This window comes from Ammospiza nelsoni, chromosome 11, assembly GCF_027579445.1.
Source record: "Ammospiza nelsoni isolate bAmmNel1 chromosome 11, bAmmNel1.pri, whole genome shotgun sequence".
Classification (NCBI taxonomy): domain Eukaryota; kingdom Metazoa; phylum Chordata; class Aves; order Passeriformes; family Passerellidae; genus Ammospiza; species Ammospiza nelsoni.
In genome coordinates, this window is record NC_080643.1 from 17,860,625 (window position 1) to 17,884,898 (window position 24,274).

General features: G+C 41.5%; 1 protein-coding gene across 2 annotated transcripts in view; it reads left to right on the top strand.

Moving 5' to 3' along the window:
* Nucleotides 1-24,274, top strand: part of ATP2B2 (ATPase plasma membrane Ca2+ transporting 2) — a 404,082-nt gene that overhangs the window by 220,675 nt on the left and 159,133 nt on the right. For both annotated transcript variants that reach the window (XM_059479819.1, XM_059479820.1), the window contains exon 4: nt 9,001-9,488. In XM_059479819.1, coding sequence (XP_059335802.1) covers nt 9,290-9,488 — 199 coding nt within the window. In that variant the 5' untranslated portion in view covers nt 9,001-9,289. The remainder of the gene's footprint in view (nt 1-9,000; nt 9,489-24,274) is intronic.

A 24,274-nucleotide genomic window follows, 5' to 3' on the forward strand; every position in this document is an offset into this window, starting at 1 on the left:
TATAGGTTGCAATTTGCTTTTTCAGCCTTTATGGGAATGGTGCAAGGGAAAAGTGTGCCTCTTCCAATTCGACTTGTATGTATATATATATAGGAGGCAAAATATATATTTCTCTTCAGCCATTAAATATTTTTGGGGTTTTTTAACAACCAAATGATTTACTTTTATATTTTGTTCCCTTCCTCTTTTATTTTTCTGCCTGCACTTATTTTGCATGGAAGCTCCATTTTCTGGATCTCATTAACAACCAATGGTGCTGCACTAAGAGCTTCAGTATTTGGCTTCATTTAATTAATGTTATGATAAAATTCCTCAGATAGTGAAACCAAGGTGGCAGAAAAGAGGTCTGCAAATTAAGACTGGAGTAGATTTAGTTTGTTTAGGGAGGGTGGTTTTATCCTTCTTCTTTTTTGTTTTTTTATTCTTTTTTTTCCCCCTGGACCCTGTTTCTCATGATCTGCTTGATGCTCAGCATTTCAGCTGCTGAGCAATCACACACCTAAAAAACAAGAGTAACTCCTGGAAAATTGGATTTTTCTGCTGTCAGTCTTGAAGGATCTCGTAGATAGAAGACTTTGTATGTATAACTCTGAAATTATTGCATTTTTGGCTAAACACAGCATTTCTGTGTGATTCCATTTCTGTGTGATTTGGTCTCCTGTCTTTGGCTAAAGGTCTGTTAGATCTGCTTAGATTTTCTTGACTTTTATAGACAGCAGCAGTCAGGCAGTCCTTTCCCTGCTAATGGCTGGGTGATTTATGCGATGGATGCTGACAGAAGGACAGAGAGAACAAGGCCAGGGTTTGTTTTTCCTTTTTTTTTTTTCCTTTCTTTTCCTTTTATTTTTTTCTTTTTCTTTTTCCTTAATCGTCTCCCTTGGGTTGTTGTGTAGAAATTGGAGTTTCTTTCTCAGGGATATGAGTGTCAACACTGATCGTGCTACAATAGCACGGATGTTAAAAGTGGAAAGGTGCTTTAACCTCCAGAGCTCAGATCATGACACAACAAAATTATTTTCTCTACAGCTGGCCAGTTATGGATTTCCCCAGGTTTTTATTCTCTCTGTTATCCCATAGATCCATATTTATGGAAAACATCATACCTGTCAACTTTTTAGTAAAAGCAATCCATCAAAATTCTATTTCACATTAATGAGTGCACTTCTGCTGCAATTCCTCATCCTTGTGCTCCTAAGAAGGCAGGAAAATGCTTCAATTTATCTCTAGTTTATTTAAAAAGTAATCAAGTCCAGGCCTCCTTTAAGTCTTTGAGTTTGCTGTTATGACAAAATCCTGTCCAGGACTGGAAATATTTCAAGTCCCATTTCACAGCTCTCAAACCAGTCATGGGCTGATGCAGCCTTCAAGGCAGAGCTGGGAGCACAGAGGAATAATGAAATGAAATTGCAGTTTATTGATTAAAAGCCTGATAGGTGCTTCAGATATAGGTGAGATTATCTTCATTAATCTCAATTTTTAGGATGGAAAGTGCTGTAAAATATTGTTAGAAAATCTGAGGAAAAAAAGTGAAAAGAGGTCAAGATGGATGTGACCAATCAGGAGAAATGGCAATTTCTACCAAAGTATTAAATATTTGGGTTAGTTTCAAGGTGTGAAGATTAGAGAGGCCATTTAATTTTTTTTAATAATGAAATAATTAGTAATAGACTAAAAAAAGTAATAATTAGGACCCAAACTCAGAGACTGAACAAAAGCAAAAAAAATTTTAGGTGGGATGGAGCAGGAAAAGGTTAGAATGGAATTTTAGGTTGGAAGGAGCTGGAAAATCTATTTCTTTTAAGGTGTTCTGGAGAGTTTCATGATAAAATGAGCTATAATTAGGTATTTTAGGCACACAGACTCTGGAACTCCCTGAAATTGTGTGCACAGAGGTGATAATCAGCTAAAGGTCACATGGTAACTCAAATTCTAGACTTAAGAAATCTGGTACTCTGTGAAACACACAGATGAAGGACAGACGTAGAATGCCTCATCTTTTTAGTGTTCATGTGCCAATAATTTGCTTTTAGTGAAGTAAAGATCTGAATTTTAGCCTGCTGAGTTTGGGCTCCTCTTTTATGGATTTTTTTTATCCTTGTTCCTTGGGTCTGAAACTGTAATGACTGGACAGAACTATAGTTTTGGGGTAGAAAAGAAAGGCACCTCAGCCCAAGGAAGAAATTTTGAATATTTTCTCTGATGATGGTGAGGAGCTGCTCTCCAACATCCCTCTGTGATGTAGCATCACTGTAGTACATCTTTTGGGTGTTTCTGCTACAAAAAAGGAATCAGTGCTGGGAAATGTTCCTTACCTGATCACCTACTGCTTTTAGAGCATTTCATTTAGATTTTTTTTTCCACATCTGCTTTATTTAATGCTGTCTGAAGTCCAAATATCCTTTTTTTACCGGCTGTGTTTTTGATTAAACTGATAACGCAGTTTGGAAGTTGACACTCCTTGCAACAACTGTGCTGTGTAAAATCAATTCTACATGGAAACATGTAGAATGAAAATTTTCTAAAGTTTATAGAGGTGTAGAATGGGTTTTTTCAGTGCCAGAAACACAACCCCGAAGTGTGGGGATATGGGGTGTGTAGGAAGGCAGTGAATGAAAGAAACCCCAAACCTTTTGCAGTGGGGAATTGGAGCCTCAAGAGAATAAATGGTTGATGGAAAATAACCTTTCATTTGTGCACTGGAAGCAAAACATCATAAAATCATGTTAGCACCAGCAGAGCATGAGAGAGAGTTTTGAAAACTGATGGCTGGGACAGCCTTTAGTGGGAAAATCTCATTTTCAGGGCAGATCCCACCTCTGCAGGCAGAGAGGGACGCTCTGGCACCAGGGGAGGAAGGATTTCATCTGCAGGAGCTGCTGCAGTCCCCCAGAAGTCACTGATGGAGTCATTTTGTTATTTAATGGGCCTGAATTGATTCCCTTAAAGCAGTTTTGTTGCTGTCAGGAGTTCATTTGGCTTTGCTGGAGCCATTTCCACGAGGAGCAGAGGAAAGGCTTGGGATCAGATGTGGCTGAATAGCTGTGCACTGCAGCAGGGGCTGCAGGGACTTTAATTCACAGCCCTCATTTTAGCTCTCCTCATTACAACATGGAAAAAAAAGAAATCAGCCCATTTGTGCAAGATTCTGTTTGGTAGAAATCCTAGGTAAATATGCTTATTTTAGAGCTGAAATTAATGATAGTTTGTGTCTCTTTAATAAAAATTTCTCTTGTGACAAGGCTTTTGTTGCCTTGAAATATTCAACAGGGTATACAGGAGGCATGGAATCCTTTTTATTTATCCTACCTGATAATGAAACTGGTGCTGACTGGAGGCTCAGGTTCATGCTGAAAGGCTGGAACAGCTGTTAAGGGATTGTAACAGGCAGTTGCCTGTGATTTTTCTTTTTTTTAATGCTTTCATTTTGCAATATTTTTAAAATAATACTTTAACTTAATTGTCTTAATGTCATCCCATTATCAGGGGAAATACATTTCTCTCTGAAAACAACAAGTGAATGAATGAGCACAGAATCACAGACTGGTTTGGGTTGGAAATGACCCTCATGACCATTTTATTCCAGCTCCTTCCATGGGCAGGGACACCTTCCACTATCCCAGGGGGCTCCAAGCCCTGTCCAACCTGTTCTTGGGCACTTCCAGGGATCCAGGGGCAGCCACAGCCTCCTTATAGATGGAGAGATTAACTTAAATCAACTTGAAATTCATGAGGAAATGGAGGCATGAAGTCAGGAATATTTTCAGAGAACACTTCAGTGACAAAGTTCAGTTTCTCTTTCTTTATCTGCTCTTGGCTTCCTGGCATTAAACGAAAATTTCACACTTTGTGAGGTGCCAACCAGCTTTTATTCAGATGGTGTTTTTCCTTAGCTCCTTCTGCATCTTGTGCATTGCTGATAATTGAACTTCAAAGTCAGCATGGTTGACTTTTTTTTAAGAGAGTGTGAGTTTAGGCATTGCTGGGTACATTTAATCAGCTTTTTTGGCTGCTGGATAGAGAATCCTTTCCTCATTCTGCTCCATGAAGATTGTGTTCCCAAATGGACGGGCATTTTGGGTTTGCCGTGCAAAGATGTCACAGCTGGGCCACACCTGATTTATTTCACATACCTGCAGGCCTCCACAGAGCACGTTTTGGCTTTCCTTCTCAACTCTTTTCCCCTTGCAGAGGTCAGCTGTAAGGTTTGCATCCTCTGCTGCTTCCAGGAACTGTAGTCTCAAAATATCTCAGATGATTTTGCTCAGATTCAAGGGAAAATTCCCTTAAATCTGCTTCCAGTCCTGCTTTATTAAGGTTTTGGTTATGAATTAAACCCACTGAAGCCCACCATGGATAGAGCAGTGAAAGCAGCACCCAGAGCATGAAATCCAGCTCACTTTATTTATTGGGTCATTAGCATGTTAGATAATTTTGATTGAAAAATGTGGCAGGATCAGTGAATACAGAAGAATCTGATTATGCACCCACTAAAATGTGTATTTCAGCCCTTACTCAGGGGCTGTCTATAGGGTTCAGCTGGAATTTTATCTCCTGCCAAATAAAGTCCGAGTGGGGCAGAAATGCTCCCCATGGAGGGGTGGGAACTGCTAATTCCCTGAGTTTAGTTCAGTTTAATTCCTGGAGCAGCAGCTGTGTGTGCCACCTTCCAGCTGCACGAGGAGTGAGAGGGAATCACCATTTCACCTGTAATTCAAACAGCTCCTCACAGCAAACTCTGAAATCAGGCTTGCCAGAATTTTAGAGAAAACAGAAAAATTAAAAATATAACTTTTTTTTTTTTTTTTTTTTTTTTTTTGACTCATGATGAATCCATTATTTGTCCAGACCTTTGGGATGGTGAAATGCAACCCTTGGGATTCTGTTCTGGTGAAATCTGGTTCATTAAGTTGCTGCTAACTTCCCTGCCAGTAGAAGCCTGAATGAAATCAGATGTCAGAATACTTGGGGATGATATCTACATTCTAACACACTGTGAAAATATTTACAAGCTTCCAAGATGAGACTTTTCCTGATTAGGGAAATCAAAGAATAGTTTTCCCAGCAGGCCTGCAGTTAGCTCATCCAAATTGCTTCTGTTTTAATTGGCATGCATTTCTTCTTAGCAGCTAGGAGATTAAAAATATTTGACTTGGGCTCTACAGGACTGGAAGCCTCTTCCCCCAGACACAGCAATTCTGGAAAAAAAATTAAAAAAAACAAACCCAACTAAACAGCCAGCTCAAGTTTATATTGCATTTTTACAATAAAAATCCATCTTTGACAAGATTCCAGACCAAGAACCAGACTGATATTCTGACTTTTAAATGAGGAAAATAAGGATGGTGTCTTTTTTTTTTTTACTCAGGTGTTCTGTGTGTGAAGTCTTTTATTACCTGAGTTGTATCTAAGTGGGCTGGGATTTTATCTCTGCTCCACAGCAATCTGTTGTTTACAAACTGCACTTTGGGACTTCTTTTACTCAGTTTTCTAGTTTCAGAAGCATTGGGAAGAATAAGTAAAGCCAAATAACCTTCATTAAAAGTGACTGCTTTAGTCTGGGAAAACCAGCTACTGTTGTGTGTGAAATTAATTTACTGGAGTTTTTATTTCTCTTTGTTGAATGTGTCTGAGTAGGGACATTTTCCTCAGAAGTTCTTCTCACAGGGAATGATGAGACCAAATCTGGAAGATTTGGAGGAGGTTCCTTGTTCTAGGATTGTGTGGAAAGCAAACCCTGTGCTCTCAGGGCTTGGGGATGGTGCCTCTTTATGCTCCAGGAAGGTTTTGGTTATGGATTAAACCCCACTGAAGCCCACCATGGACAGAGCAGTGAAAGCAGCATCCAGAGCATGAAATCCAGCTCACTTTATTCATTGGGTCATTAGCATGCTAGATAATTTTGATTGAAAAATGTGCCAGTATCACCTCCTTGAATCAGAATTTCTTGGTAGTTCACTTAGAACATCTTGAAAATATCAATATTGTAAGGTTTTTGTAAAATAGTTCCCTCTTTCACCTCCACCCAGAAAAACCAGCAAACAAAAAACTCCCCACCCAGCGTAATAATGGGATTTCTTGTGGATGAGACTCTTCATTTCCCCATTTGTGGTAACTGGACGTATTTTGGAGATGCAAAGCCCCATGATGGGAATATTGCCACGTGCCAGCTACAATTTTTCTATTCCTCAGCTTTTGTTGAAGAAATATTCAATATTCACCATTAAGAGGGATGAGGTGGTGGTGTGTCAGTCCTGCCAGCCCGGTGAGGAGCCTGGGCTTTGACTAGGAGAGATTTTGGATGGGACGGAGCCTGAGGATCCTGTTCCAGGGGATTGGGGAGCTGCATGAGCAGGGAATAATGTCAGTCACGCTCAGGGCCTGCTGTGTTTCTCCATCTGCCCCTCAGAACCATGAGGTGGTGTTTCCCTGGTGGCACAGCATTAGGTGAGTCATGAGCAGCACAGACTGCCAGAGATTTGGTTTTGGAGCTCTGAAGGAAGTGTAAACTTCATATTTGTGTTTATTGGTTAATATTTAATTGGAGGCGAAATTAAAAATTAAGCAGGCAAATGAGTCATGCTGAAAAGCAGCAGCACTGTCTTGTCAGCGCTGTGGCTGACAAATGACAATGAATTTCTAAGAATGGAAGAAAAGAAATTAATTTATAGCACAGGGAGCCTAAAGAGATGCTTTGATTGAGAGGAGTGGACACATCCCACAGAATGATCATGGAGAAAATGTCTTTGATGCTGTGTTTAGTAACCTGTGCATCAGAAATGAAATTGGTAGATGGTTCTTCTCAGAAAACATTCAAAATTGTCTTTTCTCTGTGGTGTTATGGAACAGTTTAAGAACAATTTTTTTATTCTGGAGCAACATTTAATTTTTTTTTATTAAGCAGTGTTTTTTTTCCATCTTCTTTTCTCTTAAAATCATGGCTGCTTGAGATGCCCAGCTTTCAAAACCCTGAACTGCACTTAAGAACAGATTTTATTTTTTTTTTTTTTTTAACCACTGGAAGTAAAGAGAAGCCTGTTATTTCAGCTATTTGTTATCATCACTGTAGCCTTTCTGCCAATCAGATCTCAATCTGCATTTTGCTGTGGCTGGCAGCAGGCTGAGCCTGGGATGCTGCTGGTAGGGAGGAGGAGCCCTGTGCTGCCTCCTGGGATGAAGCCTGTTTCGCTGGGCATCTGTGACATTTCTGGCCTGCAATTTTTTCCCCAAATAATGCTGCAGGCTGATGCTGTTTCTGTTCAGAATTCTGATCCATCCTGTTTACAAAAAGACAAAGCAGTAGTGTGAGTAAGGCCTTTTCTTCCTGCTGGATATAGGGGAGTACCTGGGGATGGCTTGAGGCTGAGCAGTGCCCAGGAGGCAGCCATGGAGAGCAGAATGTGGTTCACCATCTCCTGCTTGGAAAATAAAAACCCTTTTTAATTGCTACTTCAAATTCCTCTTTGTTGTTTCAGCACAAAAACCATTTTGTGCTGAAATTCTCATCTCGTGAATGTGGAAAGCAATATGTGAAGTCGAGGGTGGCAGAAGTTCTCAGCACTAGAAGATACATCAGTAAATAGGATGGGTGGAAGAAATGTGTAGCAGCTGGCTGGTATTTGAATTTTGGGCTGTGATATCATAGTGAAACTTGAAATTCCTTTTTGTTTTTTTTTCTTTTTGTTTAACATTTTCCTCCACAGAAATCAAAGGAATGTTGAGGTTTGCAGCTGTAAAGGAGAGGGCTGGTAGAGGTTCAGTTTTGTTAATTGAGCAAGGTAACTCCAAATTAGTGCTCACACAGGCCTGATCTTTGTCACTGCAGAGCAATGGCAACATCCTTAGAGAGTGGAAATAGCAAACCCTACATGTTACATCAGCTGTAGCTGGGTGGGAGATTAAAATTATTGCACAAATATAAACCCGGGACTTGAAAGGCACTGGGTTCCTCTTGATGTGCTTTATCTGGGCATTTATATATAATTTCCACTGGGGAATGCTGTGCCTAGAAAGTTCAATGTGTGACCTTTGCCTGTGACAGGTTGGTCAGTTATTAGGCTGCTGGGGTGCCCTTTGAAAGATCTTTTTTATTATGAAAACGATTCTGAGACCTCTAGATTAGACAGTGCACTCGCACTAACCCGCTTGAGGCAAAAAAGAAACCTTTAATCTCTGTTAAAACTCTGCGTGCCAAATATAATAGCTGGTTTCAGCAGTATTTAAACCAACTTCATTAGAATATGGGAAGGGGAAACAGGTTTTAAAGGCTGGCTTTAGCATGTAATCAACTGTCTCCCAGATGGTCCAAACGGGACTCATTCAACACTGCACATAGAAAAGAGAATAAAACAAAGGGAAAAAGAAGGAAAAAGAGAGAGCCCAGCAGCATCCTGTGTGTGTGTGGTGACTGGGCTCAGGGGAAAGGGCTCCTCATACAGAGCTCTGCCTCTTCCAACCCAGCCATCCCATTGCATCCACACTGTGCTCGCTTGCACAGAAGGCAAGGCTGTAAGATGTAATGTATTTAAATATATTCTGCATTTCTGATGGTGGCTCTATCGTTTTCCCCCAAGTTTCACCGCTTTTGTGCTAAAAGCCAGTTTTGTTTTAACCCATAATGAAAATTGGTGGGGTTTAAGCTGTTGTTAAGCTCAGAGCCTTATCAGGGAGCCTTTGTTGTGCTCAGAGGACAGCTCAGGGTGGCTGTATGGAGCGGAGCACCTACTGGGGGTGCATCCTGCACGCCGGGCTAATCGATCACTAATTAATATTCATGACTCATCTCATTTAGCGGCTGCTCTTTGGACTGGAGCAGCGCTGCTATTGGTGCTCTAGCTCTGGAGAGCTTTATCAAAGGCAGGGCCAGTGTTGTCCTGGGTGGATGCTGCCCACCTGCAGCACCTCCAGGACACCCCACCGCGGTGCTGCGCAGCTCCTCTGGGATGCCACCACCTGTCTGACGCCATCCCTCTTGTAACGAGTCCTTTCTGCTTCTTCCCAAAGGTCCAGAGGAAGAAATGACCATGTAGATTCTACAGCTTGGGTGCAGCATAATGGGAAATGGTGAATGGAGTGGAGCTGGTCTGCAGCCTTGAGAGCAGCCGTTCTGTGACCTCCAGCCTGTCAGGGACAACCTCCACGCCAGGGGCATCCTCCACGTCGCTCGCCGGACACACGCGGGATTCTTTTTAATTTCTCCGATTTGGAATTCGAGGTTCCTGTCCTCCAGTTTTTAAAACAGTTTTAAGGTTGTATCCAACTACAACGAGTGGAGCAATATAAACCAGCCACGATGGGTGACATGACGAATAGCGATTTTTATTCCAAGAACCAAAGAAATGAGGCCAACCATGCAGGAGAGTTTGGGTGCACGCTGCAGGAACTGCGCTCCCTCATGGAACTCCGAGGGACAGAAGCAGTAGTAAAAATTAAAGAGACTTATGGGGAAACAGAGGGGCTCTGCAGACATCTGAAGACATCACCAACAGAAGGTAAGCACTTCTTATTTCAGTTGAATTAGGGGAATTTGCATAAATGCTCTCCAGACAGTGAAAAAAGAGGTTTTGATTCCTACCTGAACAGAATTCTCATGATGCTGCCATTATTCCCAACAATAAACAAGAGTCTTCTAAGAAAGAAGGCAAACCAGTCCAGCTATAGCTAAAGCTGGCATGAGGGTGAAAAGAGTGCTTCTTGTTTTAACAGCTAAATGCATTAATTTTTCCTTAAAATGACACAAAAAAATCCGCACATGTTTCAGGCATTGCAAAGAGACTTGAATCTCTCTGCTTCTGGGGGTAAGAAGGTGCAAAATAGTTGCTTCAAAACAGCTTCTAAGTATTTGGACATCTTGAGAGTATGAAATGACCTTCTGAGATGCACATTATGTTACTGTGTAGATCAATATATTTTTTAATATTTATATATAGGTTACTAATCTTCACTTATTATATTACCATAGATAATTTTGCTGAAATCATCAATCTGTGATTGTATCGATGTTTTTAGTAGTTGCACTTCTGTTGTGTGTTACATTAAGCTCCATGCTTTCTTATGTTTAATACTATCAATCATAACCTTCCAGTATCTATTTTCCTAAGTCTTTTTAGACTTCTACTTGATCATTTATTAGTCTGGTTTTCAATGCTCAAACTGAATAGCTCCCCATAAAGCATTGACAATGGTGTAATGTTTCCCTCTCCTCATACAATTTTCTTTCTCTTTAAGTGCAAGTGAAATTCTGTTTTATTCTAAGAATTCTATTTTTGTCACTGTATTTTCATCTCCAAGGAGTATTAACACTTTTGGAAATTACACAGTCTTTCAGTCTATAATGTTTCTGCAGTCTTGTAAAGTAGCCAAGATGTTCATTTCAAGTTCTTTTCTTTTTCACGAAGATAGAAGTCTTGGCTTTGTTCCATTCTCTTCTTTCTAAAATTAATCATTTAGTTACCTCCAGTGTTTAAATACCTCAAAGTCTGGGATTATTGGTGTGATCATAAACATGTCAGTTGTAGTGTGATACCATAAATTACCCCAGCTGAGGGGTCCCAAAGGATCAGCTATCAATGTCTCAGCCTCAAGAGTTCCGCACTTGCAGAAAGTCAGAGCTGAGGTCTCCGTCTCAGCCGAGCTCGTGGCAGCGACTTCAGTCAAGTTTTGCCAACTCATTCTAGTGGTTACCTGGTCAATGTGAACTTCAAAGGAGATGTTAATTGCATTATGTGTTCAATTTATGACATCAGGGAAACTCAATTCCTCATGTTGGAACAGAGTGTATGGATCCAGCAGCGTGGCACACTGACTCCAGCAGTAATCTATATCTGATACTGCAGATAAGGTAACTTTCCTCCAAGCATTACGTGCACTTCATCACTTGTGCATTAGGGAAAAACCTTTCCAGCTTCAAATGGCAATCAGCATAGCCTTGGAATCATGAAGGCTCTGCTGGGTTTTAATTTTCAAGTAGATCACATAATAGGAATTCCCAGTCACACGAAGCTTACGTCTTATTTTTAATTGTTTTCTTTGGAAAAATTCTCTGAAATATATCTTGTCAAACTCTGGAAACTTTCACTGGAGAGAAATTATCCATCACAGAGAAACTTAAAAGGCTTATGGCAAATATAAGCTTATATTTAGTTCTAAGTCCCAAGCCATTGTTTTTCTTGATTCCAAGCTCAGTGAAGAGGATATTCTTGGAGACATGACTATTCTTAGAGGAAAAAAAATAATTTCTTACATGGAAATGGAATCCTAACATCAAGCAGACGTGATTGGAAAATTAATTGTAGACATGCTTAGCTTTATCGTATCTGCAGCAAACTGTGGATTCCTCATTGAATACCTTTGTGAAAAACCACAATTTGCTACAGTGCCTGAAAATCACTTTTCCAACCAGGCATCGTTTTTGGTGAAGCACAGTTCCCTGAACAACTTTGTTGTTCATACTTTGGTGTGCTGCACTTCTCACAGGCTTTTATTGGAAATACAAAATAAGAATTACTGCAGGGCACTTCTCTGAAAAAACCAAATGGCTGAGCAGGAGTCCTGAGTGACTGTGAAACAGTAAAAGGACCTGACTGTAGAACTTGGTTCTTCCTTGCCTTGTAAGATCTTCCAGAATTTAGCTGGATAAGGTCCTTGTAATATTGTGGGATAAGGGCTGAAACAGATACCAGAGCAGAGGAAAAAAATGTTTCCTGGCAGCAGGGACACGATAATTTGGTAGAATGTCGCCTAAACTGAATTTACTGGTTTATTTAGAAAGCAAGAAGTAGTAATGAGCTCAGAGCTGACTCAATTAATTTCCCATGTTAATATTTGATGTCTCACCTATGGATTGGCAGGATCAATCGCACTTGCAAGTGCTTTCTCAGACTGTTTTAAAGGCCCTGAACTTCTCAAGTTAAGGCATCATATTTGTAACTCAGATGCCATTGACTCTGCTGTGAGGCTCATTTCCCAGTGAACCCCTATCTGAATTCAGCATGGAGCTGGGGAAGTCTGCTAAATGTTGAGTAGAATAATATTTTTGCATGCTGAATGAATTAATAATATTATTATGGGTTACGAGACTTCAGTCTCTCCTTTAAATTTTCTTTGATTGCTCCTTTAGCTATAGATGCAGTAGAGATCCCAGCTCTCAGTTATGCCTGAGGGATTTCCTGCCCAAAAGTGATTATATTATAATGAAAAGCTCCCATTTAAGTGCTCATGAAAAGAACCTCCCAAAAATCTATGGAAATAATTTACATAGAAAAAAATAGACATACATGTCAACTTGAATTTGCTTTAAAAATATTTATGTTCAGATTAGTTTCACTTTCATTATCCCAGAAATACCACATATAGGCAGTATCTAGCCCTGTCACTTTGCAAAACAATGCCGAATCCCCCCTTGGGCAGAGCTGTGCTGACAGTTGTAGAATTTTCCATGCAATTGGAGTCTCTGAGGCCCACTGGAGCATCAGTGATACCTTATAAAGGACAGCTGGTAAAATGGGATGAGTTAGTTGGATGAATACCAAATGAGACTGGAATCCACTCTCTCCAATACTTAACTATATTTACCCACAATTTTATATAGTACCCACCAATTTACAACAAATTTTTCTTCTACTTTCTCTTATAAAAATGTTTACTTCTTATAGGAGTATGTCAGTGAATTAAATTCCCCGATTTCTTACTAAAAATACTTGGATGCTGCCATTTCCAGTGCATGTAAAAAGTGAAGAATTCACTGTGTGTAGGATGATGAATACCCTGAGCGGGAAGGGATCCAAAAGGATCATTGATCCCATCCCTGGCCCTGCACAGACACCCCAACAATCCCACCTGGTGCATCCCTGACAGTGTTGTCCAAATGCTCCTGGAGGTCTGGCACCTTGGGGCCATGCCCCAGCACAGTAGAGTGAAGCTTTTAAAATTTTGATATGAAGGAAGAACCTTTCCATGGAGGTATCTGTGCAACCACCCCCCAAACAGGCACTCCGCGAGGTGTTACATGTTAGTGATGACGTTACAGCAGGACAGAAGAAGTCTTTCTGTTGGTACTTTGTTCTAGAAATGGTCTGGTGGAGTCCACTGGGAGAGAGCATTTCAGCTACATTTTGTGGGTTTTTTTTCTGGCTGTAGGTCTCAGGATACCATGAAAAGGTTTTATGCAAAGTCACAATATCAATTAACAGTTAACTGATAATATTTCTGCTGTAGAAGTTGACTTTTTAATCATCACAACTGCCCTTAGTTGTGCTACCAGAGAAGTTCTCTCTTTTCAAATGTGTGTGGGGATACAGACTGAGAATCAACTGGGGAGGTGTGTTTATTTTTCATTATTGCAATCTAAAAAGCCTTTCACAATTTTAACAATGAGGTAGAAGATGAAGAAAGATTGAATGTAACAAAATTTACCAGCTGCTTTTAATACTCATTAGTTTTGGTTCTTCACACTTGTTTCTATGAAAATGCACCTTTAATAACTTAATAGTCTGTTTGGGAGCTGCTCGTGCTGGTTCACACTGAATTGCAGTCAGGTGCACTACTGTGTTCAATCAGCTACAAAGATGCAAAGAATTTGGAAAGGAAATTGAGAAAGGAATGAAAAATACTTGATTCAGACAAATATAAGTTTAAAATAGAAATATAGAATAATTATTCTACGACTGTTAGAGACTGAGCTTTATTTTAACGCACTGTCAAAACAGACTATGAATGTAAAGAAATTGGTGATAGCATAATTTTCATTGTTAAAAGAATACACTTGGTCATGTATAAACCATTAAATATTATCCATAAATTCAAGATCTTCTTACATTATTTTACATTTAGGTAAGGATGGATAATATTTGATTGATTTTATAATCTCTTTAAAAGGAACATTGCCAGATGTCTGAAAGTAAATTTGAGGAATTTCTTTGTGATGTTGAGCTGAAATACTTTGGAAACCTTCAAAGGAGCACCTTAAGAGCCCTGTAGCAGCAGACCCGCTCATCCTCTCTCCGGATCACCACACTGCCTAATTCCTCATCCTTATTTGTGCTATCAAAACATCTCTTGTAGCTCAGGCCCATTTGCCAACCCCCCAGGCAGCAGCCAAGCTCCAAGTCCTCATCCAGCCCTTATCTGTACACGTTCTCCCCACATGGAAGGTTTGGTTTGAACAATGAAATCAGCCCTGGCCATGAAAAAATCCCCTCAGCACCGGCAGGGCCGAGGCCTTGCCAGGCCTTTTCCTACCTTCCATGGAAAAACCCCATGGAGGAACTTTAAACTCATATTTCACCTGGCTGTTCAAGCAGTGCCAGGTGTGGCTGAGCTAGAGAGAGGTTAGGTAGCTTGACATTTTCCTGTGGTTCCATCAGTGGGCACTGGCTGCCCCCAAGGACCTGTGCTTGGCCAAGGGGCTGGATTGTGTCCATGAGGGGCTGGATTGTGTCCATGAGGGACTGGCAAGGAAGGAAGGGGGTCCTGGATGCTCCTTCACTTGGAAGTTGCAGTTGCAGAACCCCTCATGTGCATATTCCAGCTGGGTTTGTTCTCCCTTGGGAAGAGAACACCCCGAGGAGAGGCCATTGCAGTCCCTCAGTATTTGCAGGAGGCCTGTAATAAAGTTAGGGAAAAATGTTTTAGCAGGACTTGTTGTGATAGGAGGCGAGGTAATGGATTTAAAGTGAAGGAAGGTTGATATAGATTGGATATAAGGGGGGAATTTCATACAATGAGGCTGGTGAAACACTGGATCAGGCTGCCCACAGAGGTGGGGAATGCTCACCCCTGGAAATGTTTAACTCCAGGTTGGATGGGACTCTGAGGAACCTGACCTAGCTGTAGATGTCCCTGCTCTCTGCAGAGGTTGGACTGGGTAGGATTTAAAGGTCCTTTCCCACCCAAATAATTCCATGATTCTGTGCCTTTATTGCCTTTATCTCTGTGGGAGCCGGAGGCGTCCCTGGCTGTGGGAAGAGCGGGCAGCACAGAGTGTGCACAGGGGCTTCCCTTCTGCAGCCTCCCCTGTGGCACCCAGGCACTCCTGCTGTCCCTTCTCTGCACAGGGACAAGCTCTGGCTCCTGTTGGTGGCCCTTTGCAGCTGAGCCCTGTGGGAAGCTCTGGGCCTGTCCCAGGAGCGCCATTGCCACGGGGCGCCTGGCGGGCTGGGAAAGGCTGCAGCAGGGATGGCTGTGTGTGAATAACTCGTGGCAGCTTTGCTTTGGCACACTTTGGGCTGTCTCAGTCCTGCTCAGCAGGCCTGGCCCAGCTGCAAGGCTTGGCCTCAGGGAGGTTGAATTTGGCTCCTGGGTCCCCATGTGTCTGTGGGGCAGTGCCAGGCAGATGTGCTGCCCCAGGGGTTCCTGAGCTGCCCTCCCTGGGCCCACTGGGCTTGGCAGGAATGGCTCTGTACCTCTGACACTCCTGCTGCAGGCAGCATGTTACAGTTCCATAAAATCACATCTCCATGTTTCGTGATTTGGAAGGGGTGTGTGGAGCTTTCTTGGCAATGGTGTTTCTTTTCCTTATCTAATATTTCCATTGTTTGTATAATGGAACAGCAAACATTCTTCCAAAGGTTACCCAAACATAAAAATCTCAAATGAATGGCTCAGATTTTTCTCTGTGATAAGTCCAATTTCATTGCTCATTTTGTTTCTGGGTTCTTGCATGTCGTGCCACTTGCTGATTTACTTTGGCTTTGTTCAGTTACTTGTGGAGAACTAGAGACATATTGCATGATGTATTTTCTCCATAAAGCTTAAAAAATAAAAGAGATACCTGGCCCTTTGAGGATCCTAAATGGCTTGCAAAAAGATTTTCTCTGGGTTACAAGCAGTGCTTTAAAGTAAGACCAGGAAGGGCAGAAAGTGAGTGAGTGTCTTCTGCTTTTTCTGAGGCAGCATCAGAGATTTTCTGGGGTCAGTGCTGATTTATTTATGTGATTACTCAGGACATCATCTTCCTCTCAACGATTATCTTACCTCAGCAGGTGCAATGCTTACAAAGGAGGCACTTTTCATGCAAGCTGAAATCCCTTTTCCCTGTAAGACATTAAATACATGCAGGCAGGGTGTACTGACCACAGACATACATTCTGCTCTTGTACCTCAGATTTAAATAACAGGGTAATAAATGGACATGAAATTTTTTTTGTACTCATTCTGCACAGGACTTGTGTTTGTTCAGTGTAGTTACCTCATTTACAACTACAATGTGTCGTAAGTCAAAGGAAAACCTGGCCCAGCAACTTTCTGTTATTCTTTCCTTCTTTGCAAAGAGCTTATCACAGGTCAACGTTCTCCATAACGTGTTGTGCCCCAAGTTTCTCCTTGATCTGAATGCAGTGATGCAATACAATGAGTCAAACACTTTTTTGCTGAATTAAAAAGAAACGGAAAGTGTTGCCATTTTATGGGGCAGTTGATAACCCTGTAATCTCATTCGTAGGAGTAGTGGTTTGAGTTTGTTGGCATAATCAGCTCATTCATTATGTGAGAAAAGGATGAGGCCAGGCCTGCAACGTAATGGACAGAGTGTAACGAGGGGAGAAATGATCTTTGTGATCCATGGAGGCCACGTCAGCTGGCCCAGTGGCAAACTGGGATTGCGTTGGTGCTGCTCCCTTGGAAAGTGGCAATTAGGCCTTTGCTTGGAGGATCAAACAGGGATTGTTCTGGGCTGTGGGGTCAGAGTGGCTCCTGTGCTGGGTCAATGATGGACCTGAAGGGGAGAGGTGGCTGCAGCCTTTCCTTGGTGTGTCCCTGTGCTGGGCAGCTGCTGGGAGGGTGACAGGACTGCAGAGGAAAACATCCTTGGGGAATGCCTCCCTCCTGTTGTACTGCAGGGCTCAGAAATCCATAAATATCTATAGACTGCCAGCCTTGAGTGAGAGCTGATTTATCTTCATTTTGTTCTTGTTTTGAGAAGGCTGCAGGAAGAAAGCAAAGTCCATTACACCAAATGAATAATCCAATCGATGGAGCCAGTGTGCCCTTGATGGAATTAAGCTTTGCCTTTGCAGTGTATCAGAAACAGAGAAGGGTTTTTGCCTGATTTTGTCGGTGCTGTGGCTTTGTCCTGGTGGGACTGGCCCTGCTGCAAGAGCACAGCTCTTAATTCATTGTCTCAGCTGGCACTTACAGGGGTGCAAAAACCTGCTTCCTTTAAAGTGTCACCTTAAAATGTAGAGATAAAACAATTGAATCTCTGTTAGGTGTTCTCAGACATTTTGCCAAGTGTCACTGCTAGCAGTGATGCTGCTTCCAGCTGAACCATGGAAATTGGAAAATTCTGCTGCTAAAGTCTTTGTAAGGATCATCACTGGATTTGACAGGTCATGAAAATGCCATTCCTCACAATAATGAAATGCTGAATTTTGGTTTTCTTTTATTCAGCATTGCATTTCTGTGTTTTCATGAAAGTGAATTGTGCTATATTTTTTTTTGATAAAATGAGGCAGTGGCTTCACTGAGTGTAAGCTCAGCAGCCCTGCAAGAAGAATTAGTATGATGAAATGTTCATTTTTCTTTTGAAGATAGCTTATATCAACAGACCTGGGGTAAGAACAGTGTTAGGTGCAGTAATGATTTCCTGCCTCCTGTCCCTTTTGCAATTACTACTCACCCTTCAAATCTAGACTGTTCAAATTTACTGTTTCCATTTGTTTTCCAAGAAGTCAGAGGTTGGTGTTTGACATGTCTGTTATTTATAAAGGTGAATGGAAAATAAAGCCAAATATGTATTTTTGGCAGTCAGCTCAATGTGCTTCCAAGACAAACATATCTGCACTCCCTCAGTGCTGACTTCCTTTAATGTGGTACACTCATAGTTTCTGACTTGCCTTCGAAGTATCTCTAGAAATTATTTCTCCTCTAGCTCCAGGAGTTTTTTTTTTTTCACATCTGTGTAGGTGTTCTGGAAACTGTGCTTGAGATCCTGCAAGGTGTAAGGAGAAAGCAGCCTCCCCAACATCCTGAAAAGCTGATGATTACCTCAGACATAAAGAACCTGTTTTCACAGATAATAGATGACATTCTCTGGCACAGCTTTCAGCAGGTTATAGTAACTTCCTTTTTAACTTTTAAAGAAGGAAGGATCCCTTTCTGAATGCTCATTGTAAATCCCATTCCTTGTCCTTGGCTTGGAGCTGGTAAAACAATGCATTTCAATGTCCCATCCTAATTGCCAGTCCAGGACTTGGCAAAGCAGCCACGGATTCTATTAAATGCAGAGCATTTCAGTTGTGTAATAGAAATAGCTGGGTGTATGGAGCTGCTATTTCTGTAACAATAGCATTTACTAGCCCTTGTTTCCTCTTTGCTTTCAAATGAAATTCTTCAGGGACTGCAGATACTCTTTTCCTGTGTGGATTGTGAGCTGAGTCAGTTCTGCTAAGACTCACAAACCTGAGCTTCCACAGGCTGTGCTGCTCCTTTGATTATTCCTTTTGCATTTTGTGTCAGTCTCTCCTCCCCAGCACTTTCCACAGTCTCTTTCACTGTGAGGGCAGCTTAGGTAGGTACAGTCCTCTGAGGTACAAAAAGGCTGAAAAAATGAGTATTGGGAAGGAAAACTGATCAAATTTATGGGGTAGTTCAGAAGCTGTCATGATTCTTTTCCTCTGGAAAAGAGGGAATAGCCCACTTGTAAAAGGTGAGCTTACCCTAGAAAGTAGTACAGAATAAAAGAGGAGAATTTTCTTGGAGCATCCAGGGAATTGCAGCAGGATTTCACTTTGCCTCCATGACTGAGGCCGCAGCTCCTTGGATGCTAAAAGCTGAGTGCTGCTTGTGGCAGCATTAATGTGGGAAAAAAAATATGGGAACTGCAGGGCAGCTGTGCAGTTATAATCTTAGCATTAGTCTGGGCACCAAAGTTAATTCTTTCCCTAAACAATACAGCAAATCCACTTGGATTTTTTGCATTTTTCCTGGCAGTCTCAAGTGTTTGCCTCAGTTTGGAAGCTTGGGTGGCACCAGGGGTTTCCTTGGGTTTGCCTCACTCCAGTCATGTGCTGGCCCCCTCCCTTTCCCTGGCACAGGAGCTCAGTTTTAGAGGAATGCTCATTCTTTTCTGAGCCATTCCATTTTATCTTTTCTAGTTTGCTTTTCTTTGCTTTTTAATTACACCCTGAGATTGTTTTACTTTCATTAAAAATCCTACAGCAATAGGAATTGCTGCATTACATCAGCATTCTGCTTTGCCAGTGGGGTCGTGGCTGTTCCATGGTTTTCTGTGGACAGCAGAGGTCATCCAGCTTGGCATCTGCAGCCAAAATCTCTGTTACAGGTGACTTTTAGCCTCCAGAAACCCTGGAGAAAATCCCTCCTTGTTTGGGGTGCTGAATAATAAGAGTGAAGACGCTGGCCAGGTTAGAACCTGTGATTTTCACTCCTCAAATTGTTGAGTTTTTACTGAGAGGAAAACCTCAAGATGCTTTAAAGCCCCCTGCTGTTTGCTGCAGAAATATGGTGCAAACTTGGAACATTCTGGAAGCATCCAGGTGTGCTCCCCTGCTTGGCTTTGTGCAGCTCTCCCTGGGCTGCTCCTTTGTTCCATTGTTTTCTCAAGCCAGTGAGTTTTTGGGTGTGTGGGGCACTGCAGGGACGGTGTGACAGAGCTCACCCTGCCCCCCTGGCTCTGGAGCTGGTGCCCAATGGAGTGTTCAGAGCAATTCGCTTTCCAGACTGCAGACACAATCATCTGGGGAGATCATTGGAGCAGGCTGTCGGTGGCACAGGCGCATCCAACAGGAGCCATGATGGGACCAAAATCCTCCCAAAATGGGCAAAAAGAACCCTCTCTAACACTGTCTTTTTAGTGTTAGCAAGGCATTACTTCATTCTTGGCCCAGAGGTGAGTGGCTGACAAAGTTCCAGCCACCACAGCAATGCTGGTACAAAACTTTTTCACTTATTTATGCATTTTTAGCAAAGAAATTGATATTCATTGGTTCCAAGGGACATGATTCTCTCTATTAATATTCTGTCCTCTGTTGGTTATTGATCTTTTCCTCTTCATGCTAATTTGGTCCCTATTCTTTAGTCCTTTTATCACCTTTTTCTCCAGCTTTGCAGGCCTTAATCTCCCCTGTATCTTTGGTTACTCCAACAAGAGTCTGTGAAGAAACTTAACTAATGCTGGCTAAAAGTGGGCACTACTTACAATTAATTAAAACAACTAGTTAAAAATTAGTTAGTGTCACATAATTTCCAACAATTCAGTGCTACATGAGGCTGTTACATGAGAGTTGTAGTTGGCCCTAGCTTGATAAATCTGCTTATTTTTGCTGCCTTGTCCATCAGATGATTCCAAGCTCCAGGTGTTGAAGGACTCTACCAATGAATTTTTAAAATTTACAGATAGCTAAGGAAAAAGAGTTGCTGGGTTTTTTCCCAAGGAAGTCTCAGTGGTTGTGTTACACCTCCTGTCATGTGCTGCAACCCCTGAGGTAAATCCCAGAACCCTCAGAAGTGAGTTTTAAAGGAATGATCATTCTTTTCTCTCTTTTCCACCCAAGCCCACGGTGCACGCTGAGGGATGTGCACAATTGGTTGTGTTAGCACAGAAGTGGAGCTGTTTTAGCTGCTGAGAAAGTGCCACAGGTCAGTGGTGTTTCCTTCCATGAGCTGGTTTGGTTGTGTTCAATGCCACAGCACAGCTGAGCTAATTTCCTTCAATAAGAAATATCAGATGGCAGAAGCCATCAAGCTCAAATTGTCTTATTCACTGTTTTGAAGTGAGCAGAGGACAAATACACCCAGCTTGTTAAATTGTGTGTGCACACTGCTACAAAATACCATCCTGGGCAAGCTGAGAGTGAGCTGGGCTCACCTTTGGGCTGGATAATAAATGGTTGGGCTGGTTAAATAAATGGCTTTAAAGAAACAGATTTTGTGCCTTCAGCCCTGAACAGTGGGGCTTGGTAAGGGATCTACAGAGTTTGAAAAGACTTGAAAATAACTTAGTGTTTGCAATAGATGAGGACTCTTAACATAAAATCAGTAGTTTTTTTTCTTTTTTTTCCACCAAACCTAGATGTTTTTTTTTTTAATTCCTGATGTTAATCCTATTTAACAAGGCTATCAGCGTGGCATGTTTTGCCATGAAGTGCTGGCAGTTCTTTTTGCTGCCCCACTTTTCCCAAAGTATTGATGCTGACACGAATGTCTCTGCAGCTCACAGCTTCAAACTGCGGAGAAAAATCGGGTAGGACTGGCTGTGGGGTGACAACCCACAGGGTTCCCTGCGTGGGGAGAGCTCTGTGTCTGCTCCTCTGCTCTCTCCTGCCAATGTCCCCAAGCTCAGCAGCTGCTGAGGGACACCTCACCTCCTGTGTGGGTGGGAGATGTCCCTTGGGGACATCCAGCCCTGCTCTGGGTGCAGGGGGCACTGCTGCCATCCTTCCCTGCAGAACCCACTGCTGCTCCTGCAGGCCTCCGGCATCTCTTCTGTCCAGCAAACTCCATTTTACATGAGGGATTTGGAATCCGTGCCCCAAACCTGGGACCCAGTTTGGAATCCCCCTGGATTTCTCATTATTTATCACCATTTCTCATTATTTGTCACCGTTTCATGGTGGTTTAGGGAGACTTTCCTCGTCTCTTGCCTTTATTTTCAGCCTCTTAACTTGCATTGTTTCTTGAAAGTCCTGAATTTTATTTGGAGGGCTTCTTCAGTCTTGCTTAAATTTTCCTTAAAAGGTTCAGTCATATGAGAAATTTTTGCCAACTTCATTTAAATTTGGGGGGTGGAAGGAGGGGAATAGGCTTAAGCCTGTTTTAATTTTGAAATATTTTGCAAAAGTTCATTCCGTTATTAAAAATTGATAACACATCTGCCTGAGACTGCCCAGGAATGTTGTAACTTTGGTGGATTGCAAGGACTGGTAGTGGCTGACAGGAACAACAAAAAATATTAAACTATGAAATGCCTAGGAGGTATTTATTCATCTTGTAAATTATCCATGTTTTCTTGTGGTATTGAACAAATGCAGGTGCTGGTGTGAGTGGTCAGCAATGATAGAAATGTTTCCCTGATAAATTTAAGTAATCTAGCTGCCCAACTATGAATATCTGTATTTTCCACATTTAAAATTCAGTGTATTGTTCCCTCTTGTGGACTCTTCCATGTCTGAATTTATGCTTATAGACAACCTTAAAAAACAAATATTGAAATTCTGTTCTGTTGTGATTTCAGACCAAACCATTCTTGCTTCAATTTTATTTACTTTCTTCCATTGCCCATTGATTACAATTTCTTTGCAGATACACTTTTCCTTTATTGTTCATTTGCTTTATGATCTCTATTTGTTTGGTGCTTTGCATTTTTTTTTTTTTTTAATTTTTATTTTTCTGCTTCCTAATGGTGTTAAATATCTCTGATTTTGAAATGGTAGTGAAATCACCCTTGTGGCCTCAGGTAGCTCCCCTTTCTCTAACCATCCCAAGCCTTTGGAGGTGACCCTGTGCTATCAAGTATTGATCAGGTCATGCTGAGCTCTCTCCTGTTTGAACTTGGCCCTTTTGGCAGAATTCACCTCCTTTATTTGCTCTGGCCTGTTTTTCCTGTTTGAACTGGGCCCTTTTGGGAGGGCTGTCTCTCCCTTATCTCTGAGGTTGTTCTGCAGGATGGTGGCATCAGTCAAATGTCCCTTTGTGCAACTGGGAGATTGTGGCTACATTAATTCTTGGCAGCAGATTCGTGGCTGACTGTTAAAGACAAATAGTTCAAGATGACTTGAAATAAATCTACTTGAGATATTTAATCAGTTGATGATTACAAGCTAGGTGCATTGAGCGATGAACTAGATGGTCTTCTGTAAATGGATGGACCAGTTTCCAGTTGAAACTATTTTAAGGCCAGCAGTGATCTTCAAACTGGGCTTGTGGCTTTAAAAAGAAAAAAAAAACCAACCAAATCTACCCCAAACCCACCCCAAACCCAAATTGCACAGCGATTTTCATACCATTTAAATGAGATCAGGTTTTGTTTCTGAATCTTTGAAAAAAATTTAGGTTGCTCTTTGCTGGAAAGGCTGTCAAGACAAGTATTTATATAAGAAATTAATTTTGAAAACTTCTGCCTGTTTTCACTGGGTGAGATAATTAAATGTAAAAGTTACTGGCTGAAACTCAGTATTTTAAATGACAGGGAAGATTGGCTACTTGTGTTTGTGTTTCCAGACTTGCAAGAATTGGGTTTTGTTTCATTCTGTCCCCTGACTTAACCCTTATTTTATTCACATCAAAGATGAAAATTCTGTTTCTTCCTTAAGATAAATTAAGTTTTTTCCTTTTGGGCATATCCCAAGAGTTTTCAATACTTTCTAGAAAAGACATTATTAATTTAACATTTAGGGTTTATGACAAAGTCTTTTTAAGTGATAAACTTTTATAATATTGTTTAAATTAATGGATTTTGGTGCTTTGACTCTTTGGCCAGCTGCAATAATCTATCCAGACTAAGAAATCAAGATGTAATTATTAAAAAAAAATTAGTTGTTAAAATGCTTTCATATCATGATAATTGGTTTTCATAGGAAAAGATTGGGTGTGATAAGGTATAATATTAGCAGATACTCTTCTGTTTAAATTATCTTTATTTAAATTCAACTGTTCCTTACTTAAGACTTGAAAAGTGCTCAAGGTAATTTTGGTTTGAGAACTGGGAGGAACTCTGGCATGGCAATTTATAGAACCTTAATTAATTTTGCTGAGTTGAATGTGTAAAGCCAAGGAAGCCAGGGACATTCTCCCATTCTCTCTTTACAAATCCAAGTTTACAGCAATGCTCCTGCTTTCCCCACACCACAAAAGACTGATTGCACCTAATCCTCAAAAACAGATAAAGAGAAATGAAAAAAATATCAATTTAAAATAGCAAAAAAATGTTTTAAAACCCCACAGCCTGGAGGTATTATAAGGGCTGGGGAGGCAGCAAAGGAAGTGTTAGGAAGTGAAAGTGAAATGTGAGGATAATCCCTGGGTTCAGGCACGTTTCTAATCAGCAGGAGCTGAGGGAGGGTTACTGGAGGTGTTGGCAGAGTCAGGAGCAGATAAGGGCATGGCAGTGGAGTGGGAGGCTCAGGACACAGTTTCCTCATGGAGAGCCAAGCCCTGGTTTACTCAGTAACCAACAGCTCGTTAACGGGAGCTGGCAAGTGGCGCTAATTAACGAGCAAAGCCCTGTCTCTTCAGAGGTGAGCACCTGACGTTGTGCTCAGTATTGTGGGAGAGTAAGGTGAGCTGGCAGGAAAAATTAATTAATGCACCCATCCCATTAATT